General features: G+C 38.2%; 1 protein-coding gene across 7 annotated transcripts in view; it reads right to left on the minus strand.

Moving 5' to 3' along the window:
- The window catches only part of Bnc2 (basonuclin 2), a 412,238-nt gene that overhangs the window by 249,178 nt on the left and 139,999 nt on the right, over positions 1 to 23,061 (minus strand). For 5 of the 7 annotated variants that reach the window (XM_013516364.1, XM_005388715.2, XM_005388719.2 and 2 more), the window contains one exon: positions 11,128 to 11,211. The exons of the other annotated variants lie outside the window; for them this stretch is intronic. In XM_013516364.1, the coding sequence (XP_013371818.1) occupies positions 11,128 to 11,211 (84 nt within the window). The remainder of the gene's footprint in view (positions 1 to 11,127; positions 11,212 to 23,061) is intronic. 7 annotated transcript variants of the gene reach the window in all.

Here is a 23,061-nt window from a genome sequence, read left to right on the forward strand (position 1 = left end):
AAAAAAAAAAGAATACGGGAATGTCATGAACTCTTAAGTAACCTCAAAGCGAGGTCAATAAAATGTATATCTTTAATTTCCCAAAAATACAGTTTTCATTTTGGGACATAAAGAAACCAACTTCGTGGAGTCAGTCAGAGGGATGCAAATTGGAATTAGACGCAAAACTCCCTCTGAGAAATGTTCTTAATCCCACACTGAATAACACTGATAATTTTCCTTTCTGTAGAGCTCCTTCCCCTCCCCGTGCCTCTCCTTCTCCATTTTCTGCTCTCTAGCTCACAGGGGCGCAGATTTCACACAAAGGTAAGAAATGGCCCTTGCATGCGTTAGACACGGACTTAAGTGACTAACAGGGATAAGCAAAATTCTTCTGTACATTAAAGAAAACCCCTTTTGTTTATTCAAAAAATTCCTAATGGCTTCACGGAAAAGTAAAACTTCCTTTTTATCTGAGACCCAATAGCACAGCCCAGAATAGCAGCAGGTAACAGGTAGCTCTTCTAATGACTTCACAATTTTGACAAAATAGTATCTGAAGGCAATTCATTCTTCTGGGGTCAGTAGGTGACTAGCTCAAAAAGAATAAAATCTTGGAGGACATTCTGAGATACAAAAATAAATACACACACAACTGGGGTGGGGGATTCTTGCTAATTAAAATTTCCAGCTCTTATGCTCTTCTATCTACACAAATCCCAGCCATGAAAGGCCTACAGGATCAGACCTGTACCAAGAAAAAGTATAACATCATCACATTAATTGTATTATTACTTCATAATGCCAACCCGCCAGGTTTGTACAGAAGAGATTAAATAACAAGATAATCTTATAAACAATGCTCATTTCATCAGTGTACCAAATAAGTGTGATTTATATCACTGACTGTTCTTCTAATTAATTTATGCACCCACATGCTTTAATTTACAGACAGACACCTACACCAGGGTAGAGATCGTCGTTTTTTTCATGTCTTGAACTTTGTGCTGGGTTCATGTTTAGTCTTCCTCATGCTGCTAGTTTTAGTTCCCCTCACCTCAAAAATTTAATCACTGCTAAATACCTTGCATTAATGCAGCATGCAGAAAGAAGTGTTTCATTAAACTCAATACCTCTTTCCTCCTACCAACATTTATACCGTAGCTGCTACCGCTTCACCCAAACTTGCAAGTAGAGCTGCTCATCCCAAATTCTGAACCTACCCTTTCTTACCATTATTCCAGTCAAAGCCTTTTGGACATATAAATTCATCTCATACCATCGATTTAAAATCTGTATGTTCTAAGACAGCTTCTAGTGACGTAGAAGAAAAATGGCTGCTCATTTTTAAAATATATTAGCTTTACTAACTTCGGGGGCTTGGATAAAATTTTTAAGCCACTCTCCAGGATGTTCATCTGTAACTGCAAATACTATCAGCAGCAGCTGTAAATGGAAAAATTCCAGACATGGAAGAAAATTCAACTCTTCCAAATTTCTTACCCAGAAAGATAAAACAACTACGATTCCAGACCCATCTAAAATAAGCTATCAGTGACATCACAGTAATGCCAGCACTCTTTTAATCCCCTTAAAAAATAACAATGTAATAGAGTATCCTGGTGTCAGGATTATTTTAGTTTAGTCATTTCATAACTTCCACAGATAGTTTCAGTGTGAGAATGAGGATGTCTGTTTACTTATTTAATCAGGCAAACAAAAAGGGTTTTACTTGTCTTTGATATAAAACCTTTATTTATGTATGTGATCAATGTTTATTTGTAAGACCTTAATACAATAATAGATATCAGTTACATTATCTGTTTTTGATTACAAACTCCTAAAGGGCAGCGTGCCTATCTGCTCAGCTCATTTTTTATAAGATGCAACATGGTACCCAAAAAGGCACTTAGAGATGGTTTTTATAATAACAATGACTTCAAGGAGAGCTGCTCTGTTTCTGTGTTTCATGAAATGCCACTGGTACATTACAGAGTAATTTTCATGTTCTTGGGCAATTCCATCCTCCCTCCGTCTACAATGGCACTTTTCTTTTCCAACAGAAATCATGCAGAGGGGGACTATTTCTGATTCTTCATGTACAAGAGTAGTAAACTTATTTTTAACACTATTATACCAATACTAACCTCTAAAAGAATAAAACCTGGCAAACAGTATCTTAAAGGCTCTGATATATCAAAAACAGAGACTGTTTTTACTGTGTGATTTTTATTAAAATTTCTGGGCCTAAAACTACACAAGAAAAATATCTGCTTAGGTAATTCACATTTTTAAAATTTAAGACAACATGAAAAAAATAGTGAATCTGAAAGAACCTAAGACAGAAACTGAGATTCCATTATGTACCCTGACAAAGTGATTTTCTTCCTTTAGCAAGTAGAACTAGGGAGACTGTGTGTTCTAAATGTATTACTGTGAATAGCACTGATAAAATATTTAGAGTATCACTGTTCTTATAAACAATATGGATATATATGAAATATATATTACATATATGTATATACACACACACAAAATCCATGCACATATACGTACAAACATAATTCTATCTATTCAAGGCAAGAATTAAAATACTTTTGGTTTTCCTCTCTTTCTTATGAAAACCCTATGATTATGGCATAAGAATTTACATGAAGTAAACATACCCATCTTACTCAACATTTCTTATATTAGTACTGGAAATTCCCAACATAAGTAGCTTATGTTAAATTGATCATCTGAAATACAGATAATGTTCTCTCATGAAAACACTGAAACAGGGAGAGAATGAGGAATGTAGTTAGATTCTCAGGCTATTCAGCCCAAGTTTAATCCATAATGTACCTCAAATACAGAAATTAAGATATAGAAATCAATGAATTAATGCTACCTGAAGCAGAGGGTAACTGTAATAACAGTAGGGAAAGAATAAAAAAGGTCCTGAAAATATGTAGAGGGACCCACTTCACAGCACATTAAAATTAAAAAAGAAAAAACTTACAAAACCTGTTTCTTCTGTATTTACTAACATTTCCAAAATAAAACCTTAAGCAACTGCTGAATGTACTATCATTTTACCTGTTTTTGAGAGACAGGCACTAAAGAATACAAATTAAGTTAAAAAGAACAACACAGTTACCTTGTGTAAAATTTTCAATGTTGAAAAAAAAAATTTTCAGTGTTGGCCTTGGATTCGTTATTTGGGGGGGGCACTATATCACTGATTTAAGGTAAATAATATTTAAACTATCAAGATATGTAAACTTTGATCTTCACCACAAGAAGCTACAAAATTATTTATATAGTAACAACAATGTATTCTAATTAGCTTTATGGTAGGCAGAATAAGTAGCTTATGTTAAATTGATACAGTGAAGAAAAGGCAGGAACCCATGAGTCCTATCTACTAGTTCCTCTATTAGACTTCAAGTAAGTCTGATGTCAGAAAACCTAAGGGTTTCAGTTTGAAAGTCTTCCCTCCATGTCAGAAGTAAGGACAGTGGTAATCCAGAACCACACACTTCTGGTGGACTTTCACCAGTAACAATTTCATTCACGTTCCCAGGGAAAGGGATAATTCAATGAGTACTCTGTATTCCTTCCTCCAAAAAAAAAGAAAGAAAAAACTGATTAAGTTTCATTTACATTCTTTTAAAAATTCCACCAAGAGTCACACAGTTTTAAAAAAAATACAATCTAAATTTCTAATTTTTAAAATTAAATTAATTATGGATATGAGTCTTTTTCAACAGTGTAAGAAAACTATGACAATAAACAAAAACAGAATGGAAAATCACTTCTATGGAGGATGGAGAAAGAATAGGGTATAAGGAGAAAGGATAAAAGGTTAAAGTGAAAATACAGAAAAGTAGAAGAGAACATGAAAAAAGAACAAAGGAAGGGAAAAGGGAGACATATAACTGGAAAAAGAAAAGGGCAATAAAGTAACCAAAGGTCTACAAGAGGAAAGGGAGAGAAAATCTTTGCAGTGAAAGTCTTGTCCAAAGCTTGCTAGAGTTCCAGTCCCTCACCTGCATCTCTTTTTGGACAGAGGGATTACCTCTTTGATGACTTTTTTCAAAAATGCTTTCTGCACCTAAACAACTTCATTTTACTTTTCAAATTTCCATGTTTGCTTTCAAATAAATGTTCAGTTTTGAAAATTCTGCTTGGGTGTAAAGAAATGACTTTGACCTTGGAAAGGTACTTTAGAATCTACATGCTACTGCTTAATTTTGTTCACAAAACCTCAGAGTAGCTCTGACATTCCAAACCTGACATTCTTTCCTTTCTAAAGAAATTGAGGCTGCCTCCTTGCATAGCACTTGAAAATTACATTTAAATCATGCTTGCTAAATGTGCAAAGCCTTAAAATATGTTAATTTGCTTGAGGAGTAATCAATCACCCAAGATAGTTGTTTTTAATTGTAAGGAAAAAACATGGATATGCCCAAAGTGTCAGAGGCTCTCCAAAAGACATGCAGAGTTGGTCCCTAGAGAAATGCCCCTCAACCTGCAGTGTGTATGCAGAGCAAGGGCACCTGGCATACTCATAGAAAGGTAAGTTGAGTATCAATTCAGCCAGGCAAAGAACCCACAGCCTATCCACCTTTACCTGTGACTTATTTCTTTATACTCACCTACCTCCCTAATCTCACTGTGTGCCCATAAGCCACTGGTCCTCACTATAATCCTCAGCATCATAAGAAAGCATTTTATATATAAGTTCATTAAATAATGTACCACTTTCCGTATATTGATCCCAAAAACTTTTAACTTCGTGGAGTGGTTCAGCAGGATGTCATCACTACACAGCAACTTGTTTCATTTACAATATCTGTTTCACTTCTACTCATGAGCTAATATAATTCAATTTTTTTAACTGCACACAGGCTGCTAGACACATGTGCATGGCAAATGGAATCTGAACTTAGCTTAACAGCCTCATTTATTCCTGATGGTTTAAATTATTTCATCACAATTAATGACACCCCCTCAGCTTCCTGTGCAGCACTGCCAGATGTTCAGAGACCACAAAGCCACTCTCTTCTTTGACGGCTGGTGACAAGTCGTCCTCTGAAGGACATTCCCTAGGTGCGCAGGCCGGATGACACCTCCATTGCTTAGTACTGCTCTGTCTCCCGGAGTAACCACAGTGCAGAAAAGGCAGGAATGTATGAGAAACCAGCAAACCCATGAGTGAGAGTAAATTCAGTGAAGCGATATAAATTCAGAGGAACACGGATCCTGCTACAAGAGTTCCCAACTGTGGTGTTTTATAAAAGAGCTCTTTGCCTCCACCTTCCCAGCTATTCATATCCACTGAGTGCCTAGGCCAGAGTCAGTCGTAGGAGAATGCAAAGAACAATAATATACATTTATTCCACACACTTTTTCTACTTTTGATCATTTTGTTAGGGAGCACTGTTTAAATTTAATTCCTCCCATCACAAGCATCATCATCATCTTTTTAAGAGTGAACAGTTTGGAAGTATCATCTTCATCTTCAACTATGATTACCTTCCAGTGGTGCTGAACCTGTGGCCCAAATGCTGGGGTGGGCTGCTGGGCGTTACCACCGAAAGCTCTAAAAGGGTCGCCCTCACTGTTTTTCCCCATCCATACATGCTTCCAGTAGAAACACAGAACCATTTTGGTAACTGCTAAACATTTCCACCCGTTTCACTTATGCTTAGTAAAATTTATACTTTCAGAGGCTACTAGGTGTTTTTGCTGTCTTGGCTAAGTTTTGTTTACCAATATTACTTCAGTGATTGTGTTTAAAGAAAACACTGCAATAAAACTTCACTATTTTCCTGTGCTAATCAAGATACAGGTATATGTTACCTGACTTCCTTAAAAAACAAAATACATACTTTTTTTTTTTTTTGGCTCAGTGTGGAAACTCAGAAATAGTCATTAAAATTCTCATTTTTATTTCACCTAAAAATACAAATTCACTTAATGACAAGTACTTTGGAAGGTAGAGAAATAGTAAACATACTAGCACTTTTACAGTACAAATACAGTAGGCTCTAATTGGGAAAACATTTCCATAAACTACAGAACATGTGGCAGACATTTTATGGATTATTTTTTAAATGTTTTTTTAAAATGCTGATCTTATTCGGGGAATAAGGGGCCTTTCCGATTGCCAAAAAATATAATAGGAAAACAGAAAGGCCACCTGTGTCAGCCCACCCTATAATAGGAACATGAGCTATAAGGGCATTTGTGAAATATTTTCAAACTGAGATGAGGGTGAAAAAATCAATATCAACACAGATTCTAAGCAGATGCAAAAGGCTTCTGTGCATGTTAGTGATTGTGTGTGGCCTACACGGGCTCATCGTACATACCTCCAAAACTCGGTGTACTTTCTCTTTTTAGTCTACTTGTGATTAAAACTACAGCCCATATGTATCAACTTTGACAATGGACATGAACACAAGGTAAAGTATTCAAGCCAGCAAGCTGAATTCTCCTTCTCATAGATGGATTTTTAATTCCTAAACAACCAAATTCTATCAGACACTCCACACTTAATATTTTTTCAACACTAAATATTTTGACAGTTGTATATTACAATTACTTTATTAGGAGGCCCTATAGAATTGATAATCTCAAGTTTTATCAGAATTGAGGGGCTCAAAGAGAAGGTAGTCGAGGAATACTCACAGCAAGCAGACAAAAGGGAACTCTTAGCACTCCCAGGGTTACATCAAAATCTCCATGAAGTGAAACTAAAATGAAATAGTTGACTTACTAAGAGGTAGATAACTAAAATAAACAACTAATTTCGTACAGTGAAGCTGGGCAGCATCATATGGACCCCATTCTGTTGTCTCCAAGTTCTGTACCAGAGGGGGAAAGGGAGCTGAGTAAACTTTAAACTCTCATGTAGGGACGTATTGCTTGTGTGTCCCTGGCAGATGTGGAAAGGAGATGAAATGGGCAAGGGAGAATCAAATATCCCTGCGCTGCAGGTTTGCTGAGAGAAAGAGCACTGCACAGATCTCACATCTGGCAATCATTTGTCAATGGCTGGAAAGAGAACGGCAGGAAACTTTCTGGCTCTTGGAGAAGATGAAAAGACAAAAACCATGTGTCATACACACGCACACTCACTCTGCAACGGTACAATGACTACTACACTTATTCTCTACACCTCCCCCCCCCCATTTAATGATCATCAGATATACTCCACTCTATGGTCAAAAACATGCAGTCGCTTGACTTGTTAAAGCTGCAGTGTATGTACATTTTTCAAATAAACCCCAGGGCTGATGTTAGAAAATCAAAATCAGTCAAGCAGAGACCGCCTGGCACTTTGGGCAGGAATCCTTGTGGTTTAGTCAATAAACACAGTCTGAATGAAAGACACCACAGTAACTAGACAGTAACGTTTTTGAACAGTTCTTAACCTAAAAGGGGCTTGGGGGGCTGGTGCACAAGTGACCAAGGACATTAGGCTACTAGTCCACTTAGGTTGCTCTGCCTTCAACATAACTCCACTTAGCGCCGGTCATTTGTTATTTCTCACAGAAAAGACAGGCAGGCAGGCAGGCAGACCCAGAGACCCAGGAGAGAATGAAAATGTCTTTGGGGATGCTGTGGGTGCACATGGGGGAAGAAACAGTTTTTAAAACAAATAAATAATTATACCTATTTAGGAAGGTAGCAAGGGAAGCCTCGGATTTGTTTAGTACATACTGGTGTTCACAATACAAAGAATTTGCTGGCTTCATTATGAGTTCATAAAAATGATCAGCTCTGCCCCAGTAGGTTTATCGTGTAATAAAAGTTTCCAACTCTCCCCATATAAAATTGAGTCAGTTCTCCAAAATCATAGGAATTTAAATCCGCTTATGGTGATTGATAAGACTTCTAGGGGTAGCTTTTGGTTCACCCTGATGGTGCATTTAACTAACAGCAGCGGCCTCCAAGCTTGCCCCTATGATTCTGCAAGTGAATGCTGCAGGTTGTTTAATAACCTGGCAAATTCACAGTAGCTTGTCAAATTATTACAGGAACAGTGTCATCACTAAACAAGCCTGATCACGGTTAATTACAATGCAGACCAGAGAGCAGCCACAATTGTTCATTAATTACAGGAAGCACCTCATTTAAATTTTATGGAAATTCACACTTGCACCCCAGTATGTCTGGAAAAAAAGCGATCCTTCACGCATTTACAGAAGAAAGGAGTCTGTGGTTTATGAAACATCACAGCAAATTGTGTCTAATCTGGTACTGAAATATTGGTTCATTATTTACTCTAATTTTCTAAGCACTTCAGTGGTAAAAAATACTAAGTCAAACCTCACATTTTGAATTCGCAACCAAGAAAAGAACTGTATTAAACTAACTATGACAACTTAATATATGATAAGGCACAGTTAGGTTAAAAAAGCCAACTTTTCTCTGATTAAAAAATAAAATATTTATCAGCAGTTAAGGGAGATCTAAGCTAGAAAAACCATCTCCTAGAAGATAATTTCCTAAGAGCACAATTCTTAGCTGTTATATGTCAATTAACCAACCAAGTTAAACAAAGTAACCCACTTCCATACCTGTAGAAAATAAATTTAGTGATTCAAAGTCTTGATTTCCAGCAATTTTACTAAATCAAACATTAACATAAAAATAGAGCAGATACCTTCACAAAGGTCAAAGCACACACAGACTTAAAAGATAACAGTCTTCATAGAAGAGTATGAAAATCTTGGGACTGCCAAATTACATTGCTACTAAGAAATGTGACATTTTAGGTATAAAAGGCGAACATTTTAAAGGAAAAAAGTAGCAGGAAGATGTTTCCACAGTCAAGAACTTAGGAGGAAGTTGTTTCTATGGTCGTAAGAATTTATGTTAGCTGAAATATAAAACTAAACCAGATATGAGGGTGTATGTCTAAAGGAAAATCCTTTTTAAGAAAGGATATAAAGAAACCACTGCTCCTAAATTGAGGTATACGGGAGATTATCCTCAGAATCAAGAGGCCAGAGAGTAAATCCCTAGTGGTTACAATGCCTGCCCCAGGAGGAAGACCTAAGATCCAACCAGAAGAAGTGAACAACTCTGGCAAGTCCAACAGAGATTTCGAGTTCCCTGAAGTGTCAAGCTAGACTAAAAAATTAGAAATGGCTTGTTCCCCAATACCTAAAAAAAGAAAAGAGCCAGATTCGTGCCATGGCAAGAAGGAAATGAGACAAAGCTAAAAAAATACTGCTGGAATTGTTAGCTGGTGAAGACCTTATGAAGCGTCAAGTTTATTACGACTTGATGGATACAGAATGCACTATGTTTCTGAAATGTGTGGAAGCCACATTCAGGGGGAAAGAGTGGAAAATGAAAGAGGATGCTTAAGCGGGTCCCCGTTAATTCACCGATTTACCAGAGTGGACAGTCTTTTAACACAGCCAGCCTTCCCACTCGGCTCACCAAAATGGTGTTACAAGACGAGAAGTCCAACAATATGAATCGCTTTTGTTCCTCTGTCAAAGAAATCGGTCTTTTTTGCAAGGCCCATACTGAACTGTCAACCACACAATCTGTTTACCTACATCCAGTTTCACTTAAACTTGTAAATACACTTTTTCTCCTTTATTATGTCAAAATAATGTGCTCCCTAGATCTTGTTCAGTTTTATTTCACACTTTCACATCTGTAAAACCCATTCTCTTCACACGTAACTGAAGGTTCAAAAACGGATTATCTAACCGTCACTCATAACAGATCACTGCCGTGATGTGTTTGAAAACCGTCACTCGTCCTACCCACAGAGGTCAAGGATCAGATTACTCTCCGTGAAAACTCTTCCATCACTCTGCATTTCTGTGTCACACACAAGCTGTTAGCTTTCTAGAACTAGGAAATACACATTCATGCCTCATATGTGTCATACCTGTCTTCCTATTGTACCACAGCCATACACCACCCAGACGGTACCAGCTTGGGGCACAGCAGAGCTCAGGTGGTCTTCCCTAGGCCAAGAGCAGGTGTGAACGAGATGGTATACTCGTCAGTGCCATAAAAACTGAAACCCCCCTTCCACCACTTCCACCCTCACTCCTGCTGTGGAGAAGTCAATTTTTAAAAGTGTTTTCTTTTTTCACATGGGGTATCTAAATCAGTAAAAATGTTATAAAATTGAACTCACTATGTTCACGCCATAAGCCAGAAAATTTACAAAAACAATGCCAAGTGCAAGCCCTGAAAAAATAATAATACAGGTTTGCTCAGAGTAGGAGATGCCAGCCATATTGAAACTTCAGCCTGTATCTTTGCAATGGCACATACACTTTTCAAAAGTTAAAACATATACAGAAATATGGACACGCCTCTACCCAAGAAGTGATACATATATTTTTAATTTACAAGACTCTACAAAGTGCTTCTAATGCCTCAAGACCACTCAAAATTGACTAAAATTTAAACCCGTATTTTTAGGAAAAATGTACTTTGCACGTATCTCTCAACCTATAAAGACATACAACCCTTATGATTGAAGTCCTGCTTTTCTTGTAATGTGTCCACTTGAATATCTGCTGTCCTGAGTTCAGAAACCAAAATACAGGAAGCATGACTTATCCCCAGTTTAGCATATGCTAATGATGACTCTAAGAGATGAAAGCTATTAAGTATTAAATCCTCTTATGTGCCAGGCCCCGTGTTAACTGCTAGATATAAATTAGGTCATTTAATTCTCATAATCACCTTTTGTAGTTAATCTCCATTTTATAGATGGGAAAACTAAGGCTAACATAGATTAAGTAACTTGTCAAATGTTCACAGTAACTTTTTTGAACCTTGGCAGTCAACCTGTCCACTACAAATTCTAGCACCATTCCCACTAGCACAGTACTGGGGGTGGAACCCAGAACCTCGCACATTCGAGGCAAACGCTCTAGTACTGAGCTACATTCCTGGTCAAAATGTATTTCTTGAATGAATAAATAAATCATCACCAGACACACCAAATTCATCGTGAAAAGGGCCTTTTGCCACACACGTGTATACTGGTTACTCTTCACACCTGTCTCAACGGTCATCTTGCCCTGACAGCGCTGCTAACACCCAAACGGCCTTCATGGAACACTGTTTCTGCCACACCACCCCCAGCTGATAAAACAGTAAGACTCCAACCTGGACTTCCAGCCTCTGGTCTGGCTCCTCCAGGTTTGGGCAGAAGTCTGCACCCAGCACTCTGCCAGCACATGCCAGTGGAACCTGGGGGAATACGGCTGGGTTAGATGCTGGGCATAGAGGCTACTGAGAACTGCACACATCACACGTGACCCGGACGGAAGCAGGGGTACCCCAACTGCAGACCTGAAACAAGCCATTACGGCTTGATGGGCATTTAATAGTTGGTATATCAAATATAAATATCCTAAAACCTACTTTATTCACTAAAGAAGTTAAATTCCAAGAAGAAAAGATCCACATTGGTTTCTGTTCCCTCCTATATTTATTGTAACACAAAGTAGGCATTTAATAAATATCTATGGACAGGAAGGATGAAGGAAGTTAAAAAAGGAAAGAAATGGGGAAGGGAAAAAGACTGAAACAGAATTTCTACTGGACACTGACATATTCTTTTTCTTTTGGCCTTCAATTCTCTTCTGTAACAATTAAGTTGTATTCAGTGATGCTTAAAGTTCTTTTCTACACTTAACTGTTTAAATTTATTTTTCTCATTCCTAGTATAGGCTAACACAAGCAGTCTTGTAGGTATCAACATTCATTATTTATTTATTTACAAGTGATGGTCAAAAATACAGTAAAAGCTTTAAAAGTTAATTTATTACTGTGAAAGACACACCGCCATTAACCCTTCCTCAGAATACTTCCCCTCTTTTCATACAAACTTATCCCACAGTCCTGCAGTTCTGAAAGTACCCCCTGCCCCCCCCCATATCGGAAATCGAACTGACGACCTCGCGCTTGCCAGGCAGGCGCTGTGTCGCTGAGCTAAATCCCCCTGGAAGTCCTCTTTCATGTCTTCAGTTGCAGTGTCCTGGCTGCCTTGGTATCCTCAATCAATTCAAAACCTTTAACTTGCATGCTCATTTTGACTTTGGGAAGAGCCAGAAGTCTCATGGTACCAGAGCCGGTGAATGAGGTAGATAAAGACACACACCCATGATAATGTTTTTATTTGACAAAAATGACCATAAACATTTGATCAAAAAGGATGATCAAAATATCATAAATATTTAAAGATTATAATAACAAATACATTGCCATTAATCCCCCACAAAATACTCAAAAAATTCCCTCTCACTTTGAACATATCTAGTCCTCATCCTTGATAATGTTTTAATGTATAAGTTTTCTTACTTAATTAAACATTAACTGTATTTCAATACCTCTTCTACATGGCTACTATCTTTAAGAACCTTGGTTTATAGGTATATTCTAATAAAAATGAAAACAATAGAAGTTATGATTTCATGGATATTTCTCTGTATCTAGAATTCTACAAGGAAACCCAGAAAGACTCCCTTAAAATTATGTTAACATATTATAATTACTCAATATCATCCCCAAATACTGCCTGCTGCCTATTTTAGATTTTAAGGTAAAGAAAAGGGGATTTAAATTCCACCTTTACCTATTTTCTACTTTTTAAAAATTTCTACAGGGAACTGGGGATGTAGTTCAGTGGTAAAGCGTTTGCCTAGCATGCACCATTTCCAGCACTGCAAAAGAATGTACGAATGCATGCACGCATGCATGGACGAATGAATGCTTCTCTAATCACTACACATACTTGCAAACATGCTCAATCCTCACTAATCATTTCTCTACCTAAATCTTACTACATGAACTAAGTGTCATCTCAACTCCACCCTCCTTCCTATCAAAGCATTCTTTTGGTGTTTTGTTTGGTATTTTTAAAATTCCAATTAAGCTCATCTGTGCTAATCAATTATCTGTGTTCAGAGATCTGTTTTCAGCCACATGTGCTGCTTTAGGTGTTTCTCTCTTTTAATTCAAAAATCAGTTTACTTCTCAAAACTTAAACAATTAAACATTAACTGTTCCTTTCAATAAAGCAATAAAAGTCCAATAGTATGACTCTCTCAGCTATCCTGTGTGTGTGTATATATATACATATTTTTTCCAATCTTATATGCCTATATTTGTTTAACTGAGTAACCAATTTCAAGATCACAATATGTAACACAACAACCATTGTTAATTTCCTATCACCTTGTCTGAAATTCTGTATTACTTCTATTGTTTGGGTATTATTTTGTTTATGTCTGTTTGTTTGTTAATGTATTTTTGCTCTTTATCTTTAACAATAAAAACAATTTTTAACTTAAACAATTTTCAAAAACTTTATTTTGCACTGGTAAATATCTCCAACAAAGGGGCTGGGGATTTAGCTCAGCGGCAAAGTGCCTGCCTGGCAAGCACAAGATCGTGAGTTTGGTTCCCGGTACCGGAGAAAAACCAAAAAAAAAAAAAAATATCTCCGACAAAAATTCAGTTAATTCTTCAAAAATTCTTGTCCCAGTGCTCTCCTTTTTAAATCTCTCATTTTTTTCCCCACCAGCGCTCACGAGGTGAAACAGACAGGTCACCCTGTCCTTAGAGGTCATAACTGAATTATAACCCTTGAACTGCACCACTGGAGGCCCACGCACCAATGCAGTCAACATGTGGGCAACTTACATATACACTTTTCCCATCAACAATCTTGTAAGCCATGTGCATGCCCATTTTTCACACAAAAAACTTAATTTTAGAATAGGTAAGAAACTCAGAGGCACATGCTATTAAGTCCCAAGCCCAAACTCAAACTTAAGAAATGGTAAAGATTGAAAACAAGGAAGTAGTAAAACCATGGTAATAACTACATTTAGAACCTAAGGGCATTTACGGAGGTTTCGTATGAAAGACATTACAAAGAGGACAAGAGAGGAAAAGAAGCAAGGGCCATCAAAAAGCGAGACCTGCTTGCTCTGGACCTAGGACAACGGCCAGCCTATGGCACATGTGTTATATTTCTCTTTTAAGACAAAAGATGTTAATGTGTGAGTTTTTTGTTTTGTTTTCCTAAAACCTCAGGATTCAGGTTTAACCATAATGTAAGCACTTTGTGATAAATAAGTGGGTTTTGGGTTGCAGTTTTGGTACTCGGTCTCTAAAATGTTTGCTATCACTGACCTAGACAACATAAACAACATGAAAGAGAATCTACCCTCTAAATTAAGGAATGAGAAAGAAATCAGGCATAGAGAAGAGCAGAGATATTAGGAATTGTGTTGTGTCACACAAGGAAATAACACTGATTCCACCCCTCAGCTGAAAGACGAGGCTGCATTAATGAGTTCTGTAACAGTAATTCTCCCTAGGAGGGCAACAGAAGAAAAGGCAAAAAAACCCATCCAAATATCCCATATCAAAATGAAACTCCCAAAAAGACTTCCTTTAAAACTTCAACAAATGTGACTATTAAAATGACTGAAGCAGATTCTATAAGCCAGAATACATACAACTGATATGCAAATTCTGCATAAATAATACCTTATTTTACATATACAAAACAAATTTCTACTTACCTTAGTGTTATTTGACAGTGTCAAAAAACTAAGTTTCTAGTTCCTTTTTATCCTCACAGCCACCGAATGCACTTTATAAACACTCTCAAGAGGAAAGGAGAAAGTTAAACAACTATAATTACATTCAATTATAACTTCAGACACTTAGAAATACAGTTTCTGAGAGAAAACAACAAAGTCTATGAACACACTGGGGAGGAAATCGTGCCAAGCTACCAGTATGTTTAAACAATCCTAATCACGAAAAGGAACCAGTAGGGAAGTAGGTGGCACTTTCAAACTTAGAATCCTACCATTTCTGAGCAAAAAAAAAAAACAATCCATAACCATCCATGAAAGTAGACTCCCATATTTCAGAGATGAGGCAGCTGACATTCAAACCCAAACTGCTTAGTTCACTAACAGATCATGATCTAACAATACCCAACATCCCCAGCATGAGGAGTGTCATCAAGTATCAGGAAACTTTTTTAAAAGGAAAGGCAGCCATATCTCTTAACTCATCAAAATATACCACAGAAAATACTAAAGACATAAGTAGATAACTTAATTTGGCGTATCTCGTTCTGCATTGATTCAGATACCTCAGAAGATAGCCAGGTATCTATACGCAATCAAAACGTAACTGATAGAAACAACAGCAGCCAGAATTATCTCATTATTATAAATTAAGATAATAAAATATGTATGTACCTACCCATTGTTTGGAAGATACATTTTAAACTGATTGAGAGGATTAACTTCACCCACTTTCCTTCATTTCTGGCAGTCAGTGTTAGGACAAAGCGCCCTACAGTAATTTTTACAAAATGCTCACAGTGATTAAGATTTGAAGACGTAGTTTTTTTTTTTTGAAGACAGTTTTTATTCTTGGCATCTGTGTATACTTTTGCTTTTACAGTACTAAAAAATTCAAATTAAACACAAAGATAAATAGTGAACTGATCAGCTAATATTTTCTAAATGGTATGCCGCCGGTTTAATGACAGGATGGTAACTGTCCAGAACTGATAAATTTGCCTCCGCTGGTGCTTGTAACAGGAAGTGAGAGGCCTTGTGAGGGACCCTGCAAAATCCCTAGGGTGAGCTGGATCTGAGTGCCTCTCCGTGCTCCTGTACATACCTCCAAGGAATCATGGTGTGTGTGAGAGCTATTTACAACTTATTCTGTGTATAATCAGCAGAGACAAAAGATGTGACAACAGGCACAAAGGCCTCCCAGGAGAATTCAGTAAGGGAGGGCCAGTGGGCCTTCACTTCGATGTCAAAAGGGCTTCCAGAAAACACACTTGCTGTGGGGCAGGGAGGAAACGTGGCAGGCTTCCCACTCCCCCCGACATACACACACATACACACACATTCTTTGTTTACTAAGATCCCATATAAAAACTGTTAGGCACTGAATTTCTGGGGGCGGGGGGACATAAAACACCCCATACTGCAAATGGGCATTACAGTTCAAACTATTTAAAGTTCAATGCAAGTAGAAGGTTGGTAGAACAAAGGAGACAAGAGTAGAAAGATAAAGACACACAAACGATAGCTGGGGGAGAGGGGCACGTTCATAAGATAGGTGCGTAAAAAGCCAGAGATGTTCCTTGCAGCCTGCGTCCCTGTGAAACTTAATGTTACTTTTAAATATTAAACATTCAGGTAGGCATTTGCCTGGTCAGCACTAAGAAAGTCACAGCCTAAATAAACACACTAACTTTCATGTCAGCTCAAGTCTTTTCAGTTAAGCTGGCCACAAGCCCAGATCAGCTCTAAACATATGTGTTTTGGTGAGTTCAGTCTAGCAGTGTGGAGGGACACAATCAGAATTCAGGAAAAGAATGGACACACAAAATGGTTTTGAAAAATAGAGGGCAAGAGATAACCAGGGGAAAAGTCCAGTGGGAGGACTCAAGACACGTGGATGTAAGAACTGTTACATTCCTAGCCGGAGGAACCACTGATGGAACTTCAGCCTAACTTCCGCTGGTTAGTTATACAGTGCCAAGCGCCAAGGAAAAAACCACTCCGTTGACACTAAGAATTCCGGAAGATCATTAAGAGAAATGGACTGGACAACAAGCTCACCAGGAGAACCTGTGAGAAAAAGCAGGTAAGTAAACAAACCAGCCAGCAGTACAATGATGAGGAAGCACGTAAAACACTGCAGCAAAATTAACGAGGGCAAAAGCTGAAAAATATCAAGGCAAGCCAAGTGGCGGGGTACAGACCGAACTTCTATCTTCATTTCTCAGCACGCAACTTAACTAGAAGACAACACCGCAAGGCTAAATTTTCTCTATCATGGAAACCCAGCATAAAACCCCTAAGGGACACATACAGAATCCAAAGCCAAAATGAAAGCCTCATTCTCAGAAAGCAAGGAGAGTCCAAACACTTCTGTCCCTTTTTTTGATAAGAAAGGGACAGAAATACACTCTGGTTTCTGTGACATGACCAACCTCTGCAGACACAAGAGAGTTCACAGCCACAAACACAAACAAAACTACCGTGTTTTTATACTGTCAAATATGAGACAAAAAGGTAAAATCTTTTTTCCATGGTGACACCCCCAGGAGCCTTGTGGGCCATGAATAATATAAAAATTACAGAGAACTTTTTTTTCCGGGAGCTATCAAAGGGCTTTACAACACAGCATTTCTTAATTTCCACATGAGATGGGGGGGGGTTTTACTTTGCAATGCATTCTTTTTATTTTGAACAAAAAAAACCCCTGAAACCTATCACTGTGGTCCTTCCTTCATATTTGAAAATGGACAGATGAAATGAACACAAGTTCTTCCAACTACTACCAAAACTAGTGCTTCAACGGAAAATCCCTACCATTTGACAGAGCTCAACCTTTCCTAGAATTCTAGTTTTATCTAGGTTTTAGCACTAGAGCAACTGAGGGTGAAGTCATTTATTCCTACGCATGGATGTGTTTTATATTTAAGGGAAACTTACTGACACTGGTAGTACAGGTTTGTCCAAAGTGAGCTCCTCTGCACTGCAAGTGATCCTGCTGAGTATTAAACCCTGAGAACCACTATCCTAAATAAAGCATCGGGTTAGTGTAAATTGGCTGCAATCACCTTTTGAAATTGAGCACTTTGGAAACTGAACACCACGGCTTGTTGCTTACTGACATTAAGTAAAATTTCAAGTACGCCTTATATATATTCTCAACCCCAATCCTAAAGATAGGTGATATTAAAAAAACTCTGGCTTTGAAGTTAGACCTCTGTTTAAATTGCAACTGCAATATCTTACAAGGTTGGTCATTTACTTAGTATCTCAGAACATAGTTTCCTGCATCTGAAAAGGGAGTAGTTACATTTGCTGTGCAAAGTTGGCAAGGTGGACTGAGATGGCGTATGTAAACCACCTAACTAATTGTTCAGTAGCCACACAATATATCAATAAATGCCCCTTCCCACCTACACCTCACTTTTAAAAGTGGTACCCCAGCTAAGCATGACAGTGAGCCCTATTATCCCAGTATTCTAGAAGGCTGTGGCAGGAAAATTACAAGGTCTACCCCAGCTGGACAGCTCAGGGACTTAGCAAGACCCTGTCGCAAAATAAAAAATGAAAAGGAACTGCAGATATAGCCCAGCATGAAGGTCCTATGTTCAACTGCCAGTCTTAAAAAGGAAAGAAGACATAGTATCACCCTCACAGGAGCTGAGAAGTTTGAGAAGGAATTCAGAGGAAATGGAGGCAAATCTCACGTATCAAAGAGCAATAGCAATTGGAGAAGCTAAAAAAAAAAAAAAAAACCAAACATTCAGTTAGTCTCACTCAGGGTCCAATTCAATGAAATTATAGAAGGCTTCCCAGAATTCTGCATTGAGAGACTGTAAGGAGGAGTCTCAGCTATGAAGGGCTGACCACGACAGTCTTTAACTGGGGAAGTACTGCAGTTAGAAATGGCACATCTCACCGATTTGCTCCTCCTGTACAACTAACTCTGCACAAATAAAATGTAAGGCAAATTTCTGAGTTTTCTTTCACACTAGCAGTCTGACGTAGAGTAAGGAATTTCCAAGGAACATGAGTGCATGAAATCTGGAAAGACCCCTTTGGGGGATGGGACAGCAAACTTACGGACACTGGTAGCACAGGTTTGTCCAAAGTGAGCTCCTCCGCTCTCCAAGTGATTCTGCTGAGTATTAAACCCTGAGAACCACTAGCCTATGTAAACTAGAAAACCAAGAAAGACCAAGGTAAAATCTCTCTGGATGATGACCGTTTTCAAAAACATGGCTGAAAACCGATGAGAAAAGGCAAAAGCACACACCATGACACAGGAGGAAGATCCAGGTCTCTCAGACTCTCACTGTGTAAAACGGAAGGGAAGGCAGGGAAGAAGAAACTTTAAAAGGCCAACATGAGCAAGCAACCTACGGAGCACCAGCATGGCCAAGCGCACATACGCTGCAAACGTCCGAAGGAAATGACCTGAAGGCAGACACTACCTTTAGCATTTGAACAAAAAGCACTTTCAAGCAAGCCAGACACTCGGTTAACTCCACCAGGCTTATCTCTCCAGCTTCCCACAGCGATCAAAACCCAAGATGAATCTATCTCTAATGAGAGAAAAAAGGGTGTTCTCCAGTCATGACTATCAAACCACAGAATCATTTATTTATCTCTTTAGATGGTGACAATTTTTTAGTAAGGAGTGCAGTTTGGAAGAAAACATATCCATTTAACTTGATCTTACTTCAACAGAGGCAAAAAAATGTTAGAAATCAAAGGAGTTTCTTTTTTCTGTCTATATTTACCAATATTGAAAAGAAAAGGTGATTGAAATATGTCTGTAAAAAAACATATGGGAATTAGAGAAGTGAAATGTGATAGAAGAATGTGTCACACTTCAGAGAATAAAAGAACAAATACTGCCCTCAAAAAACTCAACACTGAAAATTATCAGTGAATCACTTATATTAAACAAATTACAATTTTAAAAAAAGTGAATAGTCATACATGGTTTAAGAGATAAAATACAATGGGAATGTAGTACTAAGTTTCATGTATAATGGTTGGCTAGAGATACAAATTCCTCGGGAGTAGCCCTGTACCACATCTGATATGAGTGCAACTACTATGCAGACTGAGCCTGAAGAAAGGCCACGTACCGTACTGATAGACCTGAGGAACCCCAACTGCTCAAACAGGACGCCAGGGAGACCTTTAACATCCCGCCAAAGCTCACATTCTACTGCGCCAAAGATCAAGGAAGTGGCATGGTTTCCTTGCATGCAAAACTTAAGAAAGAAAGAAAATGGGAAAATATCCTCAGTTCTGCCATTCCACGTGGTCAAACATAAGCCATACTATACGTTACTCACTCTCCCTCCAAGCCTAAAAAGAAAAACATGCACAAAAGCATGTATTCCTCTGACTATACCTCAACCCCAAAAGCACAGATCTCAACTGGGATGAGATCTAGGGGAAATGGAAAGCTGCAATAGTGTTGCATTAGACAGGTAAAAAGTGAACATAAACCTCCCTCGCTAGTACTATCTTTGTTACTGAGGTTTACAGGAGGTGGTGAAGAGATGAAGTAAAAAGGAATCTAATACTTTCTTTGGGGATCTTATAAAACACGGTATGCTCTTCTGAAGTGAACTAGTTGATTCCTGAAATCTAGTAGCATTTCAAGCTTAAAGGGGAAGCTTAGAGCACAATTCAATGTTGTATAAATGATGAAGCACATGGAGATGCTCTTTTTTTGGTGTCGCTCTCTCACATAACGCTGAAGCAACTTCTATCACTGAATTACCTAATGATAAGTATCGCTACATGCTTTTCTCTACACGCTTTCCTTTCAGTGATGTGATCTTTCACTTTGCACTTCTCGGTAAACAGCAGTCTCACATTCCCAACCCTTTACATCTCATGTGAGCTTCAATCCTTCACTGTCAGGCTCCCACTACATTTTCTAGTTGCTCAATGAACATCTCTTTAAAGGAGCAAAGCAAACTGTTTTCCTTTCTTTACTACAGCTCTTCCCTACCTTTGCTATATTTTGCTATAATCTCATTAACAAGGACTCTTAGCCATACATCATGACTAAAAGTCCTATTTCTCAACCCAGTAAAGTCGGAAAGCCTGTCCATTCCTGTTTTTCAGTCCTTTGGCTACCCCCACACACACCTTCCAGGTCATTTCTAATGAGTACTTGGACCTCTGGCTAATCCGTAAGTGATAATCCCAATTTTATCATTCCACACTCAATAACTATTGCCATACAGTACATCACCCCACCAACTGTCAAACACATCCTCCTAGGTGATGTTTAGCGTTCCCCACAAATTACCAATTAAAGTTCTTTCCAGGCCCTCTACAATCCAGCTCTGACTTGCCTTTCCAGCTTTATTTTCTCCTCCTCCTTCATGAAAAATACTTAGCAGACAGTCTAATTAGACCATTTGATGCCTCTTGCATACTGATTTCAGCGTTCCTCCTTTAACGCAGTTCTCTTGATACTCTTTTTTGAAATATCCTCTCCTCTTCCTTCTACTTTTGAAAAGTCTCCGTATTTCCTAATCACACTTGTTCCGGGAAGTCTCTCTCACTCAGGAGGAAGAGATCACTTCTATCACCTTCCACTGTTCTGGAATCCTTAGGGTCATCAGCACTCTACAATCTTGCACATGTTTTTCTCTCCCTAACAGCGAGAACTAACTTATTGGTCTTTCTGTTCCCTGACAATAACTGATATACTACGTTGCACACATCAGATAGTCTGCCAATGCGTGATAAATAAATAATAAATAAATTTCTTTAAATTCACAGTGGCACTAGGGACACAACGTTACAAGCAGAGTGATTTTTAACTATTTTGTTATTCTACCTGATCTTCAAATAATACTGTTAGGGCAGTTAAGGACCAATCATCCCTGTTATGTAGAAATTCAAGATGCAAAGAAGGTACCATCTACGTACAAAGCAGTCTCCTAAGTATAATTTAACCTGTAAAGGTTCTTAACTAACTCAGTGTCATGCTTTTGACTTGCAGTACATATCTCCTGAAATTAGACTCCTCAGCCAGGCACTTGCTGACATTTTGGGCTGTACTTGTCCTCGTACTGGACTTCTCATTCACTTTATTTCAGGATATCTCTAGAACCCAATAAAGTAACCTTCCAGAGATGGGCAAATGCACATCTCCCTTATAATGTAAGCCGAGAAAATCTTTCCTTGCTCCACAAGCTGTCAATATATTCTGAAATCTAAAGAATAGAATAATAAAATATATAATGATACCCACAGCCTCCTGAATTAAAATCTACTAGGCTTTGGCAATGGTGGCAGGTATGAAAACACCCATCACTGGGTGGCTCTTTAAAAATCTGTATGGACTGCCCTACACTTGGAAGGAAAATTACCAGCCCATTACACTGCACTGAGAAAAGAACACATTTGTAAGACACTATGAAATCAGTTTACAGCCAACTGAGGAAAATTTTCAGCCCCAAACAGGTTCTAACCTGTTTCACACCAAGGGTGTGTAAATTGTAGCCTTTGAGCCAAACATTAGCTTGCTGTCTACCTTAGCAAATAAAGTTTTATTGAAATTATAGCCAGGCTTGTTCCTTTACATATGCAACTGCCTCAGACCTACAAAACTGAACAGTTACTACTGAAATCATACATCTGCCTAAGGTATTTACGACCTGCTTCTTCACAGAAAAGCCCTGACAACCCCTATCTTAATCTGCGTAAAAGTTGGCCTCTGTCCCCAGCAATGCCACTTCCAAAACTCACCTGTAAGAAGAAAGCGCACAGGTGTGCAAGCAAAGATGTTCCTATTGAAGAACCACATTTTATTGTTCAAAGTCCACAAGGCCAGAAAGTGAAAGAAGCCATGATACAATGTGCCACAAAGAGTATTAAAAATTATTTGGCCATCTTGTTTTTTCTTTTTGGTGCTAGAGGGTGGAACTGGATTTTTACGAGTTAATTATACTTTACCACTCATCTACATACATCTGTAGTCTTATGAAACGAGAATCTGTGCGTGCGTGCGTGTACACACACACACACACACACACACACACACACACACACATATGGAGAGGGCAACTAAAAATGCTAGTAAGATGATTTCTAATTGTGGCACTTAAAATTGTTTTCTTTCTTCTTTCTAGTTTTCTTAGATCTGCACAGGGTGTATCTTTTCTATAAAAGTTGTGAAAAAAGGTTTAAAAGTATTAAAAATTAAAGTCTATGCAAAGTTCATGTCTTCCATTTTACAAAGCTCTAGTCTCTTTCAGAAAGCTAAGACAGTAGACTTTAGGCTTTCTTTTTAATTTGGGTGGAAGTTCTTTAGTTTTATTTTTACTGTTTGGGTTTTTTTCTTTTTGTTTTATAGACTGAAAGGTCCTAAGGCTTACACCAAAAACCTAAACATCTATGAACTGTCATACCCACTCTGTACGACAACCTACGTGATGAATTTGTTTAAGTTCCTCACACAGGCACGCATGGATTCACTGGA

The sequence above is a fragment of the Chinchilla lanigera genome, unplaced genomic scaffold (genome assembly GCF_000276665.1).
Source record: "Chinchilla lanigera isolate Chin_1 unplaced genomic scaffold, ChiLan1.0 scaffold00033, whole genome shotgun sequence".
Lineage (NCBI taxonomy): Eukaryota > Metazoa > Chordata > Mammalia > Rodentia > Chinchillidae > Chinchilla > Chinchilla lanigera.